A 23,326-nucleotide genomic window follows, 5' to 3' on the forward strand; every position below is an offset into this window, starting at 1 on the left:
AAAAAAAAAGACGTTTAATAGATCATAACAAGTTTAGGTAGTATGTTTTGCCAGCACACCAAAGCCATGTTCCTGTTTTTTTTTCTAAAAAATTTTGATTTTCAGCAGATGAAAACACTGTAATGTCACTTTTTTCTTTTCCATATATATATATATTTTTTTCATTTAGTGTGACTGCATTTGCAGCCATCACACACACAGGCAGACATTATTTACTTGCTATGCAAAAGGACTGTAAGAAGTTCTATATTCTGTATACACCGATCAGGCATATCATTATAACCAATGACAGGGGAAGTGATTGATTGATTGATTGATTGATTGATTGATTGATTGATTGATTGATTGATTGATTGATTGATTGATTGATTGATTGATTGATTGATTGATATACCTTTATTAATCCCACAAGGGGAAATTTCACAAGGCTGCCGAACTATTGCACGCAATGGCGGCGCCATCTTACCCTCAGACCATACATACATTACACAAAACATCACATGGGGAAGACAGGTCAGAGAGGTATAACAATGGAAAATGCACCACATGAGGAAAGATAAGGAGAAAAAAATAACTCCCCCCAGACTGAGCTCCAACAGGGAGATCAGTTTGAGAACAGAAAAAAACACCTCTGCACATAGCACATGAAAAAACTCTTAATACACCAAAGAAACAAGACAAGCAACAGGGGTGGGTAAAGGGTGAGAGACAGCCAAATTAGACAGTACATCCGGGCCTGCGTGCGCTGGTCTCTTTGATCCACCGTCAGCATCGGAAGGGAATAAGCGTCGAAGGCGTTTGGAAAGGGAGGGGGGATGAGTGTGTGCATATCAGTGTATATGTATGTGTGTGCGTGTCCAGAGTTCAGCTGAGACAGTGTCCTTCGCCCTGGTAGGCTAAGTAAACAGTCTTCCAGCCAACCCAGGTGGCCTTGCATGGAATGGGAAGAAACAGACTAAAAACAGTCGTTATCAGGGTGTTGTTCAGCTCCAGCCTTGAGACCGCAGCTGGCGCCAAAGGGGTATCCGCATAAGTGATGGTGGTTTTTACTTTAGTGCGAACAGCTCATATTAATTTCAAAGCAGTTCTACAGTCCAACACTGGTCTCTCAATCTCCCGTTGGAGAGCCGCGAGTGAATAACACTGATTATTTCTCCTTATCTTATCTCACAGTTTGTTGTGTGTGTGGCTGCATAGTCACAGACCAGTCAGGGTGCCCACCACTAAAAGCGCCAACAATGGGCATGCGAATGTCGTCTGATTAATCACATGTTCTTTTAAATAACATGTGTGTGCATTGCTTAACTGAAGAACACCAGGTACCAGGATGCACTGTAGGAGGAAGTGTGATCTGTTTGGGAAACCTTGGGTCCTGCCATCCATGTGGATTCTACTTTGGCACTTACCTCCTACCGAAGCGTTGTTGCAGGCTTTTCGTAGAAATTATATTTATTCGCTGTGGCCTCTTTCAGCAGGATAATGTGTTCTCCTGCCAAGCAAAAGTGGTTCAGAAATGGTTTGAGGAGCACAACAATGAGTTTGCAGTGTTGACTTTGTCTCCAAATCTCACAGATTTCAATCCCATCGAAACATGTGTGAGATGTGCTGCACAAACAATTCTGATCCATGGATGCCCCAACTTACAGGAATTGAATGATACAGCAGGAAACTTTCAGAGATCTAATGGAGTCCATGTTTCAACTGTTCAGGGCTGTTTTAGCAGCTAAAATGAGACCAACAAATAGCAGATAGGTTTTTTTCCTGATTGATGTAGTCCTGCTGAAGACAATTCCAGGTCTCTATTAAAGGGCAGGAAGAATAAGTCTGAGTTACAGCAGGATGATTATGTTAGTTTAAATGAATCAACACCTCCAAGAAACCTCGAAGGAGGAGGTGTGCCAGCAATTTATCACACCAGCTTATTAACCAACCACAGACCAAGACAGAGTTTTAATTCATTTCAAAGCCTGATGCTTAAACATGTTTTATTTATTGAATTTTATTGTTTTATTTATATTTTGATATTGCTAGGGATGATGCAATGATCGGGGACCATTCTTCATTTCGTTGTTCTCGTGACAATGACAATAAAGTTTCTGATTCTGATTCACCCGGGCTGGAAAACCCCCCAAAAACAGTCTTATTTGTTCACATCTATCATCCACCTGGGCCTTACACAGAGTTTCTGTCTGATTTCTCAGACTTTTTATCTGATTTAGTGCTCAGCTCAGATAAAATAATTATTGTCGGTGATTTTAACATCCATGTAGAAGCTAAAAATGACAAACTCAACAAGGCATTTAATCTGTCATTAGACTCAATTGGCTTCTCTCAAAATGTAAAAGAACCCACCCACCACTTTAATCACACTCTAGATCTTGTTTTAACATGTGGCATAGAAACTGAACATTTAACAGTGTTTCCTGAAAACCTTATCTGGTCTAATCCTGTTCTAAGTACAATAATTGATTACACAGCAGTGGAGAGTAGACTTCATCACAGTAATGTCTTTCTGAAAGTGCTGTAACTAAATTTAAGAATATAATTCACTCACTGTTATCATCTTCAATGCCCTGTACCAACATAGAGCAGAGCAGCTACCTGAACACTGCTCCAACAGAGGTTGATCATCTTGTTAACAATTTTGCCTCCTCACTAAGTATAACACTGGTTACTGTAGCTCATGTGAAAAAGAGATCCTCAAATCAAAAGTACTTGACTCTGTGGTATAACTCTCAAACACGCACCTTAAAGCAGATAACTTATAAGCTGGAGACGAAATGGTGTAAAACAAAGTTAGAAGATCATCTTTTTGCTTTAGTTTGCTGCATTATAAGAAAGCCCTCTGTAAAGCTAGAACATCTTTCTATTCATCACTGATTAAAGAAAATAAGAACAACCCAAGGTTTCTCTTCAGCACTGTAGCCAGGCTGACAAAAAATCAGAGCGCTGTTGACTCAACCGTTCCTTTAATGTTAACTAGTAATGACTTCATGAACTTCTTCACAAATAAAATTTGAACCATTAGAGAGAAAAAATACTCATAATCGTCTCACAGATGTAACATTATCTACAGCAACTTTCAGTGCCATTAATATTCATATAGAGTCTTTTTCTCCAGTTGGTCTTTCTGAGTTAACTTCAGTAACTGCTTCCTCAAACCATCAACGTGTCTTTTAGACCCCATTCCTAAAAGACTGCACAAAGAAGTCCTGCCATTAATTAATGCTTCAATCTTAAACATGATCAACCTGTCTCTAGTAATCGGCTATGTACCACAGGCCTTCAAGCTGGCAGTAGTTAAACAGTTACTTAAAAAGCCTTCTCTTGACCCAGCAGTCTTAGCTAATTAGTCTTAGCTTTCTTTCATGTCAAACATTCTTGAAAGAGTAGTTGTCAAACAGCTAACAGATCATCTGCAGGCTTATTTGAAGAGTTTCAGTCATGTTTCAGAGCTCATCACAGCACAGAAACAGAATCTGCTTATAGCCTCCAGTGTTGGGGAGTAACGGAATACATGTAACGGCAACGAAGAACAGAGGTAACCACGCACTAAATATACACACAAGGTAACAAGAAAATGGCAGACAGGAGGGAGACACAGCTGAACCTAATTAGACAAGACAACAGTGAAGCAAAACCCAAAACACTGAACACTGGACGTGGGTGTTTTAAAAGAGGTAAAAGAGGAAATACAAGACAGAAAGCCACAATTCCCAGAATAAAACTTAAAACAAAAACAGAAAACACTGGGTCGCAGTGTAACTGCTGAAGCTCTACTCTAAGCAGTGGTCAGGGTCAAGTGATGTTTCCAGTAACTCAGGTTATAATGTTTGGCTTTCTGAGTCAAGGTGAGAGTTTTTTTATTTGTTTGTTTTTAATTCTGTTTGTGCTGCTCATGTTTCTCTGATTTAACCTGATACATTTTCTGTTGTTTTTTCCTCAAGATTCACATCATTTTAGTCCTCATTTCAAAGTCATTTGCCAAAAGTTTTCTAACTCTGTTAAGCCAAGCCTGTAAGGGACTGTGACCGTCAGCACCACAGGGAGTTGCTGGACTTGGTACCTTTAGAAACCTGGACAGCCTCCCAAACTCAGGAACTCCATCTTGACTCCAAGGCAGTAGATCTGGTTCTCAGTACACTTTATCCACCAGTGATCTTCAGGCAGTAGATGCTGCAGATTATTACTGTGGGTTACCATGGTAGTGAAGTGTTTACACAATGACTCATGGCTGCATAAAAAATTTCTTCACTTTGGCTGAAGGCTGCGGGTGTAGAGTTTTCAACTGCAATGAGAATAACTAGTCTCTCTCTCTCTCTCTCTCTCTCACACACACACACACACACACACACACACACACACACACACACACACACACACACACACACACACACAAACAGGTATTTGTTTGTAGGTTCTGTTTTGAATGCTTGCTGCGCTTCACTGATCCTAAACCAGTTTAAGAAGAACCAGCGGGAAACATCTGTGCAGAGTCTCTGACAGTGAGATTTATCATAATGATGATGATGTTACTGACTTCACTGCTGATCACAATCATGCTCAGACTTCAAGGTGATGAGTGATGTGGTTCTGTTATATTCTCTGTTATGTTGTACTTTATATCACACTGTCATTTTAACAAAGTAACATATTTTAATTTCCAGGATCAGATGCCAGTTCATCTGTGACTCAGTCTCCTGTGTTTAAAGCTGCTGCTTTGGGGGAGACGGTCTCTCTGAGCTGTACAGCCAGTAAAGGAGTTGATGATGATCTCAGCTGGTATCTACAGAAACCTGGACAGCCTCCCAAACTGCTGTTTTACAAAATCAGCAGCCGTGAATCTGATACTCCGAGTCATTTCAGCAGCAGTGGATCTGAGCCTGAGTTCACTTTGACAATCAATGGAGTTCAGGCTGCAGATGCAGGAGATTACTACTGTATGGGAGCATATGTAGGACAGTGCACACAGTGATACAGAGTCGTACAAAAACCTCCCTCAGTTACTATTTGCAGTGTTGCAGCTGTGAGCTTCTGATACAGACTCTGACATGCATCACTGGTTCACTGAGTCCACTTTCAGAGGTGGAAACTAAAATATTTATTCATTCCTGATCACATCATTAAGAAGATTTTAAATTAAGTAACACTGTTTAGAATCTGCAACATATTATGCTTATCTCACTACATTTTGTATTAATTCTAATTTGCTGTGGATAATAAGGTAATATGAAAATAATTTTGTTTATACAGTACATTTAAATCACAAAGTTATAGGGTGCTTCACATTTTAAATAAAATCAAATTATAAGAAATACTTTTTTATATCACAGCACACATAAATACATATTTAAAACTAATTGGTGACAACAAGGTCAAAATTAAACCGCCACATGATCGGGATAACGAAAACTAGCAAAAATTGCAGAAAAATGTATTTGGTTAATTTTATTAATTTGATTAGTAAAATTTTAATATTAATTCTATAGTTTGCCAGAAGGCCACGAAGGGATGCAAGAGAACATGTGTTGTTCTTTGATGATACTTTGAGTCAGATTTTTGCAGTATTAATTCCTTGAGAAAACCAGACTGGATGGGCTTAGAGGCTCAAAATCCAAGTCTTAGTCAAAAAACTTGCACAGAAAATTCATCTAGTCATCAAAACCAAATATTGAACCCAGACCCTGTACACAGTTTTTAACTTAATCAGCTACTTTGATTTGAACTTAACAATGATTGCATTCCATACATGAAAATGTTGTTTGTATTTGTTTTTTCAGTTTCCTACCACAGGGTTGGAATCAGGTGTTAAAGTTGGATTTGGGAGGTTGAAAGTTCAGCTGTAGCAGGGCAGCAGCGACTTTACATTTTGCAACATATAAGACCATATTACATTCGTGATGGAAAATATTCCAACTCTTCACCAGTATAAAGCTGGATTTTAGTTGGTATCTTTGTATCTTTATCTTTTGTTTCAAAGGTCAACAGCAATCGCTGACTTTGCACACAAATAAGCCTTTAAAAGCTTCTCCCCAAGAACAAAACAAAAGTGATTTTTCTTAAGCTGTGATTTTATTTTGTGATTTTTACTTTTATTACACCCTTTTTTAAAGTCAACATGGATAATATTAGCTGATAAACTTAGCATGCACATCATTAGAAAGTCAAATGTTTGCAGAAATATCGCAACAGCAGAAACATGTAGCTTCATCAAAATATAAAACACATCATATGCAGACAGGAAGTGTTGCTGAAGCTCTACTATGAGCAGTGGTCAGGGTCCAGGGTTTGAGTGACGGGACTCTGTCCACTCAGACTGGCCTCACAGCTCACTGAGCCCGCCTTCTTCCACTGGTCTGCGGAGAGGCTCAGGGTGCTGCTCCAGCTGTAGCGGCCGTCTGTCCCCAAGACCTCCAGGCTGGTTGAAACCCCTGAGGATGTGCTGGTGCTCCCCACCTTCCAGCCCAAATTCCAGTTTGAGGGGAAGCCCCCGGTGGCCAAACACACCACAGTGGCACTACTCTGTTTGTCTTCCTCTTTGGATGGAGGGAGGACAGTGAGGGTGGGCCTCACCACACCCGCTGGAGGAGAAAAGGTTGAAGACAACCGAAAAAAGAGATACAAATGTACAAACATAGGAATAAATATATATTTAGTGATTATTGATCAAACCTTTATTATTTCATGATGTTTTACAGTTAATAACTTGACCCTGTGATAATTTTCTTATTTGAAACTGACAAAGCTAAAGCACTCATGAGAATACAGTTAAAACTTCACATCTGTTTCTTTCACTTCCTTTAAACTTCATTTAAAATTGATCAACCATGAACACAAAATTGATCTAAATATACTGAGTTAATTTCTTTTTTCTAATATAAGTCGACAAAACATAATTCAATATTTGTTTTTATTTTATAATTCCTGAGTAAAAATACATTTTAAATCAAAGTCAGCTAAAACGTCACTATCACAGATTTTATTATTGTAACCGGATAATATTTAAAGTGAAATGAACCCAAAAAACCATCAAAATTTGTTTTCTGTAAGTTCAGTTCCTTAAAAGACTGAATGAATATTGATTAAAGAAAAGTTTCTTCCAAAATGTTGCCATGACATTAATAATAATCACTGAATTTAATCGAAGTTCTGTTTAATAGATTGATTTAAATGCTTAATAAATACTATGTTTATCAAAAATTACGAATTTCTGGTACTTACAGCCAACGATGAGTTTGGTTCCTCCACCAAAAGTCCACCACAGTGATACAAACTCATTAAGTGGCCGTACAAAAACCTCCTGCACTCTGAACAAACCTCTAACCACTGAAAATGAACCTTTTTTTCAAGTAAAACATCACAGTACACCTGATTAAATGCAGAAGACGATTTGACTAAAGTGACTTAAAATTATTTAATGAATTTAAATCATAATTGTCATTACTGTATTTTGAGTATTAAGAACTGAACGACAAAACGGAATTTTCACATTACACATATAAATTTTTTAAAACACACAAAACACTGTTTAAAACAGCAACGCGAAATGCCTCAAAAAGGCATGAATTGTGAAACTATGACAATATACTTAAGAACGTTATACAGGTATATTGTATTTATGATATCAAAATCAAAAATGAGCATACAGACCAGAGTGCCATTTTAATCCAGGTGTTAAAAATACGTAAATATGTTTCCAAATATGTTTTTCTCTATGGCATAAAATTATTAATGGTATTAATTCAATCAATTATTCTTCTGACTTTGTGCCTACGTTGCCTTCAGTGTGTTGAGAGCAGAGAAATGATTTCCATAGAGAGGAGGCTTTGCATCATCAGCTGATCCTCCAGAGAACTGAGAAGGTTTATAGTCCTGTGAGTTCAACGCTGCAGGACTCACATCTGTCAGTCAACACAGCAGAAAGCACAACCACCATGACTCTCATCACCATCCTCATCTGGACGCTGACCTGCTGCTGTTTTACAGGTTCATTCACTCAGCAACATTTCAAACATGATGTGCTGCTTTTTCTCTCATTGATTTCTGCTGATAAATGAATGATTTGTTTTTGTCTGCAGGATGCAGCGGTCAGGTGACTGTGACTCAACCTCCAGTAGTGACATTTACTCCTGGATCCACTGTCACTCTGACCTGTAGGACCAGCCAAGATGTTTACAGAGATTTTGATGATGATGATTATGTATTCTGGTATCAGCAGAAGTCTGGACAGACTCCAAAGCTCCTGATAAGATATGCGAAAAAGCTTCAGTCAGGAACACCAACTCGATTTAGTGGCAGTGGAAGCAGCTCTGACTTCTCTATGACCATCAGTGGAGTTCAGACTGAAGATGCAGCAGTTTACTACTGTCAGAGTGCCCATGAAATAAACAGTGCTTATGTGTTCACACAGTGATTTGTACTCGTACAAAAACCTCCCTCAGTCAGACTGCAGAGAAACTGAGCTGTTACAGCAGGAACTGACTGCAGCTGCTGAAGAGGAAGAAACTCTGACACAGACCAGTGAACACAGAGCTGACAGTAACCTCACCAAGCACTAAATACTCATCTACACTTCTTTTGGGGAATTCTGAAATATTCACTCCCTTTTATCATTTTCAATGCCCTGTACCAACATAGAGCAGGGCAGCTACCTGAACACTGCTCCAACAGAGGTCGATCATCTTGTTAATAATTTTGCCTCCTCACTAAGTATGACTCTGGTTACTGTAGCTCATGAGAAAAAGAGATCCTCAAATCAAAAGTACTTGACTCTGTGGTATAACTCTCAAACACGCACCTTAAAGCAGATAACTTATAAGCTGGAGACAAAATGGCATAAAACAAAGTTAGAAGATCATCTTTTAGCTTTAGTTTGCTGCATTATAAGAAAGCCCTCTGTAAAGCTAGAACATCTTTCTATTCATCACTGATTAAAGAAAATAAGAACAACCCAGTGTAACGCTAAGTTATTTAAGGACTAGTTTATGTCAATGGATGAATTTACTGACTGACGCGCAGAAGAAATAGTTCTTTATGGAGCCCAGATGGTGTGAATGATGAGACCAAAAACTGCAATGTCTTGTACCAAAAATATATTGAATAAATAGGGGAAAGGGGAAATGGAACAAAATAATTAACACAACACACAACGTAAATGTCCACAATTAAATAATAAATCAGTGCTGTGATTTTTCTGTGCAAGAGTCCTTTTGCTAAGAGTCCTTTTTTTGGTCCTTTTCTTTTTAAAGTTCACTTTTAAGGTATTCCTCCTTAGGGTCCAGCTTCATACAAGGGGGAAATATGTCCGTAATCCAAAGACGGCTAAGTGGGAGAAAAGAAAGAATGGTCCTACCGGCTCGCCACTTCAATATGAAGAAGATCAATTCAAAGAGGGAAAAAAAACCTGACCGCTGAGTTTAAAGTTTAAAGATGAATTGAGGGGAGAAAACGCTTTGTTTTCCAATACCGCTCTAAATGCCATAAGCTCACAGCCACAGCAGGAGTCGAACCCGGAAGTATCCCTCCACAGCCGGTTTTCAGAGTTGCCACGACATGGAAGGAGCCAATCAGAAGAGGGACCTCAAATCAGCTGACGTGGGTCATGTGACAGGGAGTAGTTGATATGGGTTACAGGTTCCCCCCTCAATCTCATGTACGTCCCTGTACATGGTGGTTGGGTCCGGATGACAGGTTGTTCAGTGGCAGTAAGCAGATGGTCCTCTTCATCCTCCAGTGCATGAGTAAAGGCAGTGGTTAAGCCATGGACTAGTGCCTGAATACTCTTCAAGATGGGCTGACCAAGCGTAGAGTATTGTAACCGGTCCGGAGGTTTCCTGGTCCGAGTTGATGTTCTCAGAGGTTCTAGTTCAGAGCTGGAGGTGTCAGAGTTAGATGGTAGATCAGCAGCAGAGGACATACTGGACTCAGTCCGCAATTCAACATTGGTAGGTTCAGCAGAGGACAGACTGTCCTCTGATTCCACAGTATCAGGAGCTTCCTCCTTGACAGGGGTTTCTGAGTCAGGGGTTTCGCTCTCTGCTGGCTCAAGAGGAGGCAAAGGGAGCGTAGCAGGTTCACAGACTGGTGTATCAGATGGTAAAGGTTCAGTGGCTGGAACGGCGGATGACGGTTCTGGCAGATTGTGGACAGTGGTGAATTGCAGAGGCTCTGATACAGGATCATACCATTGATGCGGTATCATTTCATCCTCATCGTCTGACTGAGGTTGTGCACAGTCCTCATCAGAAGGGTTGAATGACTGCTTCCTGGTTGGTTTTACAGTTGTTCGGTTGGTTCGAGTGGAATGCGGCAAAAATCCACATGGTAATAGGAGATCTCTGTGTAGAGTACGAATCGGTTTGGATTTGTTCTCCGGTCGGACAGTGTACACTGGAAGATTTTCTGCTCTTTTTACCACCACATAGATGTCTGGTTCCCATTTGTCTGCAATTTTGTGTTTGCCTCGGAGTTTCACATTACGTACCAGCACCCTGTCACCAACGTCCAGTTCAGAGGGGGTGATATGTTGGTCGAAACGGCTCTTGTTTCTTTCCATGAGCTTCTCCGCATTGCCATTGGCAATTTTGTAGCTCTTTTCTAGATTTGACTTCAGGTTCTGGACATATTGCGAATGAGTCAGTTGATTGCCGTCCACAGGCAGTCCAAAGACCAGGTCAATCGGGAGGCGAGGTTGTCGACCAAACATGAGCTCATAGGGTGAGTAGCCAGTAACATCACTCCGGGTGCAGTTGTATGCGTGGACCAAGGGCTTAACAAAATCTTTCCAGTGAGTTTTCTCTTCTGTGGTGAGTGTTCCGAGCATATTCAGGAGTGTTCTGTTAAAGCGCTCGACTGGATTTCCTCGTGGATGGTATGGTGTAGTTCTTATTTTGTGAATTCCAGCCATTTTGCAGAGTTCTTTTATTGTGCGTGACTCAAAGTCTGGTCCTTGATCACTATGGAGCTTTTCTGGGATACCATAATGAACCAGAAAACTGTCCCAGAGACATTTGGCGACAGTCTTTGCTTTTTGGTTTGGAGTGGGGACAGCGACAGCGTACTTGGTAAAGTGATCTGTTATTACCAGGATGTCTTTGGTTCTGCTCCTGTCGGGTTCCAGTGATAAAAAGTCCATGCAAACCAGTTCCAGAGGTCGATAACTTCGAATGTTCACCAGGGGTGCCGCTCTTTCAGGTAAGGCTTTTCGTTTGGTGCATCTCTCACATGTCTTCACTTTATTCCACACATCATTGGCCATTTTTGGCCAGTAGAATCTTCGACGTACGAGGTCAAGAGTACGTTCGATGCCCAAATGACCCATCTGGTCATGCAGTTCTGACAGTACTTCAGCCCGAAATTTCTGAGGTAACACTAACTGGTGATAGAGCTGGTCCCCAACTTGCCTCCTCCTCACGAGAATGGCGTTTTGGAGCTCCAGGCGATGTTGGTCTCGGAGTAGAAGGGGCAGTTCTGGGAGTTCATCCCGCAAGACGGGAGGTGGGCTTTCCCCAGTCTCTAGCAGCAATATGACATGCCTCAGGGTCTGGTCTTCCCTCTGTCTCTCAGCGATTTCAGCATTCGTCAGCTGAGGAACAACAGGAGGTGCAAACTGAGTGTCGTTGACGAAGCTGTCAGGCAAACTGTCGGCATGGGCAGTTAGTGACTGGATGAGTGCGGTGGTGGACATCTTTTCAGCCATACTATAAACGAGCTGCCGGTCACAAAGGGCCTTGACTGTGTGTTGATCGATGGAAATTGAGGAAGACTGATCCAGATGATGTTGGGCAAATCGGAGAATTCTCTCCCTCTCCTTTTGGGACATCTGGTCATTGGAGAGTTCTCCATGTGGCCTGCGAGAGAGAGCATCAGCATCTGGATTTTGCCTACCAGATCTGTACATGATTTTGAATGAAAATGTAGAAAGAGCAGAGAGCCAACGGTAACTGGTGGCATCTAATTTAGCAGAGGTAAGTAGATAGGTGAGTGGGTTGCTGTCAGTAATGACAGTGAAGTTGGTGCCGTAGAGATAGTCATGAAACTTCTCCGTAACAGCCCACTTGAGAGCCAGAAATTCCAGTTTGTGAGCTGGATATTTGGACTCACACCTCGACAGACCCCGACTCGCATAAGCAATCACCTGGTTTTGTCCTTGTTGCTCCTGGTACAGAATAGCTCCTAGCCCAGTAGAACTAGCATCTGTATGGAGAAGGTAAGGCTTCTGGGGATCGGCGAAAGCAAGTACTGGTGCTGTCGTGAGTTTTTTGATAATTGTGTCAAAGGCTTGTTGACATGCAGGAGTCCAGCGACTGGCAAGTGGTTCCTTAGGATCCAAATATTGCTCTCGCTTGAAGGTGGCTCTGAGTTTCCGCTGTGATGGAGGATATCCAGCAGTAAGGTCATGCAAAGGTTTAACGATGTTAGAGTAGCCTTGGATGAACCTACGGTAATATCCTGCGAAACCCAGGAAAGAGCGAAGTTCTTTAAGATTCTTTGGAATCGGCCAGGACTTAAGTGTCTCGATTTTATCTGGATCTGTCTGCACACCATCCTTTGACACAACATGCCCCAGGTATTTAACGGATTTCTGGAAAAACATGCACTTTTCAACTGAGAGCTTGAGTCCAAATTCCTTCAAACGGTGAAGGACTTTCAGTAGTCTCCTCTCATGCTCTTCAAGCGTTGGTGCAAAAATAATCAAGTCGTCAATGAAGACCAAGACTTCTTTCAAGTTCATTTCTCCCATGCACTTTTCCATTAGTCGTTGGAAGGTACTGGGTGCGTTTGTGACTCCCTGGGGCATTCTGTTGAACTCATAGAATCCAAGTGGACATACAAATGCTGTTTTGCTCTTGTCTTCCTCCTCCATTTCAATCTGATAATAACCAGATTTAAGGTCAAGGACTGAAAACCATTCTGATCCAGAGAGAGCTGTAAAAGTATCCTCCAACTTTGGCAATGCATATGCATTTTTGATGGTCTGCAGATTTAGTTTCCGGTAATCAATGCAAAGCCGCACACTCCCATTCTTCTTTCGCACCACGACAATGGGTGATGCAAAAGGTGACTCTGACTCTCTGATGACCCCAGAGTCAACCAGCTCCTTCAGGTGTTGGCGCACCGCATCCAGATCTTGAGGATGGATTGGTCTTGGGCGCTGTTTGAAGGGAGTAGGGTCAGAGAGCTTGATCTGATGTTTCACTTTGTTGGTTTTCCCAAAGTCAAGGTCGTGTTTTGCAAAGACATCATGGAGGGCGTTTAACTTCTCAGTAATACGACTCTTCCATTCCGGTGTTAAGGGGGAGTTACCAAAGTTGAAGTTTAACCCAGAGGTCACAGGGTTAGGAGGCATACTGTCATGACTCCTTTCCTGACACTGAATAGACTGAATGGCACTGATCTCCGCAATGATGGCTTTGGCTGGGAGGGTTACATCATGATCAGACTGGTTGCAGATTACCACAGGTAAGTGGTATGGCTGGTGAGAAGGGAAATCCATGACACAAGACGGGACCATTAAGCCACCTGGCAGAGGTGACGAAGTTGGATGTTCCACCAACACAGCCTTCTCGGCCTGAAGGCAGCGTCCGCAAATTAACCCCTCCAAGGCAACAGTTTTTCCAGCTGGGATGGTCTGTGGTCCGTCAGTGTGCAGCTTGATGATTCCGTGATGGTTACTGTTGGCCAGTCTGTATCGTTGCTCAAGGATTTTCAGCACCGCTCTGTATCCATGTGGCGCTGGAATGGAGGGTTGTTGGTCTGAGAATGCTTTCTCATATGCCAAGTCCAGAGTGTTCGTACCAATCAGTATTGACGGCTGTTGAGCTGATTGGACATCAGGAACTACCAGGGCAAGTGTGTCAACAGCTGTGGTGGAACCCAAGAAGTCGGGAGGGAAAGTGACGTTCAGCTCCACATAACCAAGGTATGGAACAGCTTGGCCATTTGCTCCTTCTATCTCCAGGAGATTTTTCAGAGGTTGTATTTCATGGTCAGAAAGATAATCATGGTGGAAGGAGTGAGAGATGGTGGTTACCTGAGACCCAGTGTCTAACAGGCAGTTGAATACAGTTCCTCCAATAGTGACCTGTGCTGTGCTTCTGGTTCCAATGAGTCCTTTAGGCAATGTGATGGAATGTCCATCCTGCTTGTAACTGGGACATGGGTCGACTGCAGCCTCCGTCTGTCCCTCCACAGAGACTGCCTCTAGTTTGACGATTTGTGATTGCTGTCCCAAGCCTGCTGTCTTTTTTCAAGTTGTTTCTTCTTTTTCAGAACCAGTGTCGGGTTCGGAGGGTTGGCGCATCCTGCTGACATGTGCCCATCCTCTCCACATTTAAAGCAGTAGCCTGCTCTAGGCCGGGAACTGGTTGCACTGCTGCAGGGTCTTGGTTGTGCTGATCTGAGTTGAGGTGGTGCTGGCTTGGAGAATTGAGATTTCTGTGAGAGAAGAGCAGCCATTTGACTCTGCAGTTTCTGCATCTGTTGCTTCAGCTCATTAATAGCCTTGGTGTCTGAATGGCTACAAGCACATGTGCTCTGTGAATGAACAGCGGCACGAGGCTTGGATGCAGTTAGGTGCTTCTTCATGAGATTCTCCTTGGCCAGCTGTCTACCCTCCTCAGTTCGAAGCAGTAGGAGGAGCTCTGCAAAATATGGGGGATCGCTCCTCAAGTTCTCCAACTGTAGTTTGTTTAGGATATCGCTATCCCAGCATCCTCGACAAAACTGCTTGAGTAAATGTTTGTTGAAGTCTGAAGACAAGATACCACCTCTTTTCATCACAGTGTTCAATGTGAGTTGTAAACGTTGCAAAAAAGCAGAGGGTTTCTCACCCGGGTCCTGTAACGTATTCAGGAATTGAGCAAACAACTCTTCACCATCTTGTACTAAAGCAAAAGCAGAATCCAACACTTTTACAGTTTTTCTCGATTGCTAAAACACATTTCTTGAAACTACGCCTCATATCCTCACAACAGTAAACACAAATCCATAACATCTCACTCAATTTCCCAAACATCCTATTTCCAGGTCAAAATGAAGCTCTACACCCAAAACTATTCACTCCTGCTGAAAAACCAAACTTTGCCCTCAGACATCAAACACAAGCCCTCAAAAACACACACACTACAACAGAGTTTTGCACACTGGTACAATTAATTCAAAACAATAGTTCCAAAACAAATAGGTTGCTTATGGTTCTCCCCTTCAAAACCCTTGTCACATGATAAACACAAAAGACGCAACCAATGTATGTACAGTGGCACATTGTCATTCATGTACTATACAGTACAACACACACCAGAAACATTATCCCACCTCAGCATCTTGTCTTTGGTCTGGGTCAGGCCAGAGAATCTCATCCACATCACAGGCTATATTGGCCCCAGCCAGGCAGCGGGGGTAAAATCCTCTTGCATGCCTGATCCACCCCTGTCATGCATCTACTGATATGTCTAGGCAGGCCTCTTCCATGGCCTGAAGGAGGTGAACACGGACATAAGGTTCTCGGCCATACACTTTCCACCGCCATGCCGAAAATAACTCCTCTATCGGGTTTAGAAAGGGAGAGTATGCAGGCAGAAAGATATTAGAAAACCTTGGGTTATTGGTAAACCAGTCATGAACCAGAGCAGCGCGATGGAAGCTGACGTTATCCCACACAACAACGTAGTGAGGCTGCTCTGGCTGTGCTGGTTCCCTGTAGTCCAGCTGGAACATATGTTGTCTTAAACCATCAAGAAAAGCAAGGAGAAGCATAGTGTTATAGGGTCCTAGTACCCCATGGCGGTGGAGTACCCCTCGTTGGCTGATGGCTGCGCACATAGTGACATTCCCCCCACGCTGACCAGGGACATTTACAATAGCCCGATGGCCAATTATGTTCCTCCCCCTTTTCCTTCTTTTGGTCAGGTTAAAACCTGCCTCATCCACAAAGATTATTTCATGGGGAACAGGCCGTCCTTCAATCTCAAAGATTCTCTGCAAAACACATAACACAGTAGAGTCAATCGGTACCCTGAACCACAGTTCAAGAGTGCTGAAATGGCAGCATAAACTGCCATGCTGTGATGGTACACAATACTTTATACAGTATCAAAACTCATACCTGAACATATTCCACACGTTGGTTTTTCACTCTGTCAGAGTTTCGTTTGAAAGGGACTCGGTATGCCTGTTTCATCCGGAATTGATTCTTTCGGTCAATTGTGGAGAGGCTGATGGCATTTATGCCTCGAAAAAGATGATCATCCTCAATCACTCTCCTTTGAATCTCTTGCAGGCGGATTACATTATTTGCAATTACCATGTTTACAAGTTCCCTCTCTTGCTCCTCCGACAAAAGCCTTAACCTGCCTCCACCAGGTGGTCGTCTCTGTGTCCTACAAAAATAGAAGCACTCATTACTGTAACTGTCACACATTCATTTTACAGGCAAATAATGGAAACATACTGAAACTCAAGACACATAAGTTCAGTAACTTAAACGTTACTGTACAAAGCAGTCTTACTGCAAGTACACCTACCTGTTTTCCTCCCTGAAGGTTCTGATGATGGAGGCAACAGTGAAGCGACTCAAATTTGGTTGTACTCGTTGCCCAGCCTCCCTCATAGTCATCCCATGGACAAGGACATGGTGAACTAAAGTGGCTCGAATTTCATCCGAGACTGACTGTCTTCTTGCCCTTGCTCTTCCCCTTCCTTGTCGCCGTCGTTCTCCACCTCCTTCACCACGTCCTCTTTCTCCACCACGTCCTCTTCCTTTGCATCTCTTTGGATCCATTGTTTCAAACCTGAATGAGCTGACTTTGGCCCTTTTATCTATCTATCGCAGGTTCTGATTGGTGTGTGCTAAATTTTGACTCCTAGTGTTTCCACCTGGTTAATTGTGTGCTAATTGAGCTCAAGCTATGCTGACTTAAGTTAACATTATTGCATGCTAGTGCTTTCTAAATGACTACATGGTGTAAGCACTGTAAAATGTAGGGATTTGTGTGTAGAGTTTTGCAGTAACAGTTCACCAAATTTGAGTCATGTGTCAAAGCAGGGAATAGTGTTTATAGTTCAGGGAAATGGGTGAGCTTTTTGAACAGTAGCGTTACGGTTTTGAAATTTTAGTTTAGAGGCCTGGTTATAGTGTTTAAGCAATCGAGAAAAACTGTAAATAGATGGATGGAATTGTGTTTGAGCCCAGCCCTTTCACAACATCTGCTGCTGGAGGTAGCAAACTTTCAAGGATGCGCCGAGTGATCTGTAGAGGTGCCAAATTTGGATCTGCTAACAGCAGTTCAATGTGAGATCTCCAGGTCTCATAATCTGTTTCGTTGGCTGGTTTGGGGATCTTCCCAGAGAAAGGACAAAGTCTGAATGCAGGTACGGTGTCTGTTTTTACAACATGCTCCACCACTACTTTTTGTATTTCTGGGGGGTTCATTTCAGTCTGTGACAGTGAAAATCTTTGTGGATGTGGCAGTGACCCTTGTTGGTCAGGTGAGGGATTGCTGGTAGCTGTCTCAGGGATTGCGGAGTGTCCAGACAACGACCCCTGCTGGCCAGGCAGAGATGATGCAGGCTCCACAATTTGGACTGAGGCTCCCTCTAAGTCACTGTCTTGTTCGATTCCTTCCAGATGCTCACTAATTTGTCCCATCATTTCCCGCAGAATATCTGGAAAATCCCTGCCACTGCAGCGTGCAAGTTGCTTGAGCTCGCCGAGGTAATCTGCAGGGGTCCTGACTCCTCCTGTGGCTGTGCATTCTGCGGCAAGCGATCTCACACAAAAAGTCAAAGCCGAGTGATTCTTTGACTGATGAGTATATGGGAAAACCGTATTAAGAGCAGTTAACGCAGAACTATCACAATATTCAACGATCAGGTTTTTGTAAAAAATACTAATTGCGTCATCCACGAAAATAACCGTTTTTATACGACCGTATTGTTTCAAATAATCAAGAATTTCCTCATCTTTCTCAGTGTTCGTGGCACCAGAAACAATGACAGAATGTGCAACATTGACCCCACTTTCCTGAATAAACTTCATTTTTTCTTGTCGCGGACCTTATCAAAACCACAGAAAATACTGAATATCAAATTACATCAAATAACACAAAAAAACCCCACTCATTCACCCATCAGGCTCCTGGCTGGCTCGCCACGTGTAACGCCAAGTTATTTAAGGACTAGTTTATGTCAATGGATGAATTTACTGACTGACGCGCAGAAGAAATAGTTCTTTATGGAGCCCAGATGGTGTGAATGATGAGACCAAAAACTGCAATGTCTTGTACCAAAAATATATTGAATAAATAGGGGAAAGGGGAAATGGAACAAAATAATTAACACAACACACAACGTAAATGTCCACAATTAAATAATAAATCAGTGCTGTGATTTTTCTGTGCAAGAGTCCTTTTGCTAAGAGTCCTTTTTTTGGTCCTTTTCTTTTTAAAGTTCACTTTTAAGGTATTCCTCCTTAGGGTCCAGCTTCATACAAGGGGGAAATATGTCCGTAATCCAAAGACGGCTAAGTGGGGGAAAAGAAAGAATGGTCCTACCGGCTCGCCACTTCAATATGAAGAAGATCAATTCAAAGAGGGAAAAAAAACCTGACCGCTGAGTTTAAAGTTTAAAGATGAATTGAGGGGAGAAAACGCTTTGTTTTCCAATACCGCTCTAAATGCCATAAGCTCACAGCCACAGCAGGAGTCGAACCCGGAAGTATCCCTCCACAGCCGGTTTTCAGAGTTGCCGCGACATGGAAGGAGCCAATCAGAAGAGGGACCTCAAATCAGCTGACGTGGGTCATGTGACAGGGAGTAGTTGATATGGGTTACACCAAGGTTTCTCTTCAGCACTGTAGCCAGGCTGACAAAAAATCAGAGCTCTTTTGACTCAACCGTTCCTTTAATGTTAACTAGAAATGACTTCATGAACTTCTTCACAAATAAAATTTGAACCATTAGAGAAAAAATACTCATAATCATCTCACAGATGTAACATTATCTACAGCAACTTTCAGTGCCATTAATATTCATATAGAGTCTTTTTCTCCAGTTGGTCTTTCTGAGTTAACTTAAGTAACTGCTTCCTCAAACCATCAACGTGTCTTTTAGACCCCATTCCTACAAGACTGCGCAAAGAAGTCCTGCCATTAATTAATGCTTCAATCTTAACTCATTCACTGCCAGCCATTTACAAATCAGGTAACTCCCCACTGCCAGGGTTTTTGAGCATTTTTACTCATTTTTGAAGAGCCACAGAAGTTAAGTTTTTCAATTGACGTCTATAGACGTCAATGGCAGTATTTTTTACAGCTACAAATGCAGGCATATTCTGCAAACATTTCCTCGAATTTAAAAAGTAAAAGCAATATTGTGTTTTCTGTCAACAGCACCCTGGATTGGAAAAGAAAATAGATGCACTTGTATCTGCATACAATTTCATTTTATGCACTTACATTTTTGCCTCAAACTTGTAAAATTAAATTTTGACTGAACATTGTGATGAATGATAATGCACTATGTCTTTATTTAACGCCAAAAATATGCTTATATCTGCAAGACTAACATAGTGCCTGCAAATTTATGAATTTATATGAGCGCTAATCTGGGTTTTTGGTGATGAAATTATTTTCTGTGTTTAAAGTATTTCTGATCTATTAAACAGTTGTAAGTCAGAGTGTGAATGAGGATGGTGATGGGAGTCATGGTGGAACTGCTGGAACATGTTGGACATGCTTTTAGCGTGATCAGCAATTTTACAGATCATGTTACATTGTAAACGTAACATGACCTTTAATATTATTATTACTATTATCATTATTATATTTAAACAGCCACCTTTGTCAGGAAATGTGAACAGAACATAACTTGGTGTAAGAATTTTTAAAATCCCTATTTCAAAATTCAGACAAAATTCATGTAACACAATCATTCAACCTAAATCTGTAATTTGTACTTAGTGAGGTTAGAGTCAGCAAAACACTCTCCAGTATCTACAGCCTGTATATCACTGATGATTAAAGATGAACTTTTCTTAAACTGGTAAAACTGGCAATCATTCAAAACAAAACCCATACAGTCAAACCAATATCGTGTTTGCACGAGAGAAAATTTGTGTGTGAAATGCAAAGTGAAATAATTATTCAGCTTTGTTACATTAGTGACCTGATGAACCTGTTAAAAACCAAAATCACAGAAAACTCTTATAACATCAGACTGTTCACACCCTACATAAGATCAGTGATACTTGAGTTTTTGTTGCATCTTCATAAGAAATAATTTTTAATTGAAAGCACTAACATTATGCTTTGAAACAGATCAAATATTATTAGATCATCCAAATTATTACACGGATTTTTACTGTATTTCCTAACATAGAAAATTAATTTGTTATTGGTATTTTTTTTTAATTTTTAGAAATCTCACAGAAAAGATTTATCAGATTCACTAAGTCTAATTTTGATGGTTATAATTGTGTTGCTTATAAATCTTTCACAGACATTAAAAAGAAATGCCCGAGGCCTCTGTTTGAGGCTGTGGAGTTTTCTTTTTCTTTTCCCTTTTTTCTTATTTTATTGGGAATCTTAAACCAGTCAGTGAAAAAAAAATAAGGTGACATTTAGATTGCCATATCTTTTGTATCTGGTGATATTTGATAGCAGGGAAAAGTAGAATGTTTTCATTTTCAGTTTTAATAACTGAAATGTGTACTTGAGTAAGACCTGTTTTGTTTTGTGGTAATTAAATGGGAACATAAATGAATTATGTGGTGTCTTTAGATTCTTTAAAATATCTTTCAATAAATTAAACTTCAGAAATACAGTAAATAATGATTATTATTGCTTGCTTAAGTCTTTAAGTGCTCATCAGCTGTGTGTTCACTGGTCTGTGTCAGTGTTTCTTCCTCTTCAGCAGCTGCAGTCAGTTCCTGCTGTAACAGCTCAGTGTCTCTGCAGTCTGACTGATGGAGGTTTTTGTATGACTACAAATCACTGTGTGAACACCCAAGCACTGTTTATTTCATGGGCACTCTGACAGTAGTAAACTGCTGCATCTTCAGCCTGAACTCCACTGATGGTCATTGCTGCGTCCACTCCATCTCCTCGGCCAGAGAATCGAGAAGAAAATTCACTTGTGGGTTTTGTACCCAAGTAAATGACCAACTTTGGAGCTGCTCCAGATTTCTGCTGATACCAAGCTACTCTACTATCTCCATCTGTCCAAGTATAAACTTTTGGATTGGTCCTACAGGTCAGAGTGACAGTGTTTCCAGGAGTAGATGTCACTACTGGAGGTTGAGTCACAGTCACCTGACCGCTGCATCCTGCAGACAAAAACAAATCATTCATTTATCAGCAGAAATCAATGAGAGAAAAAGTAGCACATCATGTTGGAAATGTTGCTGAGTGAATGAACCTGTAAAACAGCAGCAGGTCAGCGTCCAGATGAGGATGGTGATGAGAGTCATGGTGGTTGTGCTTTCTGCTGTGTTGACTGACAGATGTGAGTCCTGCAGCGTTGAAGTCACAGGACTATAAACCTTCTCAGTTCTCTGGAGGATCAGCTGATGATGCAAAGCCTCCTCTCTATGGAAATGATTTCTCTGCTCTCAACACACTGAAGGAAACTTTGTGGCACAAAATCAAAAGAAAAATTGTTTGAACTAATACCATTAAAGATTTTATGGAATAGACGGAAATAATTGGAAACATATTTACATATTTTTAACACCTGTGGCACTCTGGTTTGTATTCTTACCTTTTGATTTTGGTATCAACAAATACAATATAACTGTAAAACTGTCTTCAGTATAGCCTCATAATTCATGATTTTTTAAAAGTTTTTCTGTTTGCTGTTTTAAACAGTTTTTTGTTTGTTTGTTTGTGTTTTAAAAGTATGTTTAGGTTTATGTGAAAATTAAGTTTTGTCTTTCAGTTCTTAATACTAAAGATACAATTATGATAATTAAGATTTAAATTCATTAAATTAGTTTAAGTCACTTAAGTTAAATCATCTTATGCATTTAATCAGGTGTACTGTGATGTTTTATATTAAAAGGTTCATTTTCAGTGGTTAGAGGTTTGTTCAGAGTGCAGGAGGTTTTTGTACGGCCACTTAATCAGTTTGTATCACTGTGGAGGACTTTTGGTGGAGGAACCAAACTCATCGTTGGCTGTAAGTACCAGAAATTCGTCATTTTTGAAAAATGTAGTATTTATTAAGCATATTTTTAACCTACAAAACAGAACTTTGAACAAATTCAGTGATTATTATTAAGTTGTCACAATTTTGAAATGAACTTTTCTTAAATTAATATTCATTTAGTCTTTTACATAACACAAAACATCAAATTGTAATGTTCTTTTAGTTATTTTTGCTTCTTTCAATATTCTCTTGTTAAGATATTAAAAGCAGTGATAGTGACGTTTTACTTCACTTTGATTTGAAATGTATTTTTACCACTGAATTTTAAAATAAAAACAAATATTGAATTATGTTTTGTGGAGTTCTGTTAGAATCCAAAATAATTTTCTCAGTATATTTAGATCAAGTTTTTGTTCATGGTTGATCAATTTCAAATGAAGTTTAAAGGAAGTGAAAGAAAGAGATGTGAAGTTTTAACTGTATTCTCATGAGTGCTTTAGCTTTGTCAGTTTCAAATAAGAAAATTATCACAAGGTCAAGTTATTAACTGTAACACATTATGAAATAATAAAGGTTTGATCAGTAATTACTAAATATATATTTATTCCTGTGATTGTACATTTGTATCTCTTTTTTTGGTTATCTTCAACTTTTTCTCCTCCAGCGGGTGTGGTGAGACCCACGCTCACTGTCCTCCCTCCATCCAAAGAGGAAGACAAACAGAGTAGTGCCACTGTGGTGTGTTTGGCCACCGGGGGCTTCCCCTCAAACTGGAATTTGGGCTGGAAGGTGGGGAGCACCAGCACATCCTCAGGGGTTTCAAACAGCCTGGAGGTCTTGGGGACAGACGGCCGCTACAGCTGGAGCAGCACCCTGAGCCTCTCTGCAGACCAGTGGAGGAAGGCGGGCTCAGTGAGCTGTGAGGCCAGTCTGAGTGGACAGAGCCCCGTCACTCAAACCCTGGACCCTGACCACTGCTCAGAGTAGAGCTTCAGCAACACTTCCTGTCTGCATATGATGTGTTTTATATTTTGATGAAGCTACATGTTTCTGCTGTTGCGATATTTCTGCAAACATTTGACTTTCTAATGATGTGCATGCTAAGTTTATCAGTTAAAATTGTCCATGTTGTTTTTTAAAACCATTGTGTAAAGAAAAGTAAAAATCACAAAATAAAATCACGG

General features: G+C 40.9%; 2 protein-coding genes and 1 gene segment (V, D, J or C); 1 reads left to right on the forward strand and 2 right to left on the reverse strand.

Annotated features, from left to right (window-relative positions):
• The window catches only part of LOC146552239 (immunoglobulin lambda-1 light chain-like), a 164,057-nt gene extending 142,592 nt beyond the window's left edge, over positions 1 to 21,465 (reverse strand). Inside the window, exons 1-2 of the mRNA XM_085257417.1 lie at positions 21,414 to 21,465; positions 20,998 to 21,321 (exon numbers count right to left, since the gene is read on the reverse strand). Coding sequence (XP_085113543.1) covers positions 20,998 to 21,321; positions 21,414 to 21,465 — 376 coding nt within the window. The remainder of the gene's footprint in view (positions 1 to 20,997; positions 21,322 to 21,413) is intronic.
• Positions 4,490 to 23,304, forward strand: LOC146552251 (Ig kappa chain V-III region MOPC 63-like). The segment is given in 4 exon segments: positions 4,490 to 4,575; positions 4,668 to 4,964; positions 22,137 to 22,172; positions 22,807 to 23,304. Coding segments are annotated over 4 exon segments (711 nt in total).
• Positions 14,928 to 17,086, reverse strand: LOC146552256 (uncharacterized). The gene is made up of 3 exons (XM_085257404.1): positions 16,524 to 17,086; positions 16,106 to 16,379; positions 14,928 to 15,978 (listed from the first exon to the last, which is right to left on the reverse strand). Exons 1-3 carry the CDS (start codon positions 16,778 to 16,780, stop codon positions 15,433 to 15,435), a joined length of 1,077 nt encoding a protein of 358 aa, XP_085113530.1. The 5' UTR covers positions 16,781 to 17,086; the 3' UTR covers positions 14,928 to 15,432.
• Positions 23,305 to 23,326: the final 22 nt, after the last annotated feature.

The sequence above is a fragment of the Mchenga conophoros genome, linkage group LG19 (genome assembly GCF_057382185.1).
Source record: "Mchenga conophoros isolate Kocher_MC1m ecotype Shallow Benthic linkage group LG19, M_conophoros_male_GT1.1, whole genome shotgun sequence".
In the NCBI taxonomy this organism is placed as follows: Eukaryota; Metazoa; Chordata; class Actinopteri; order Cichliformes; family Cichlidae; genus Mchenga; species Mchenga conophoros.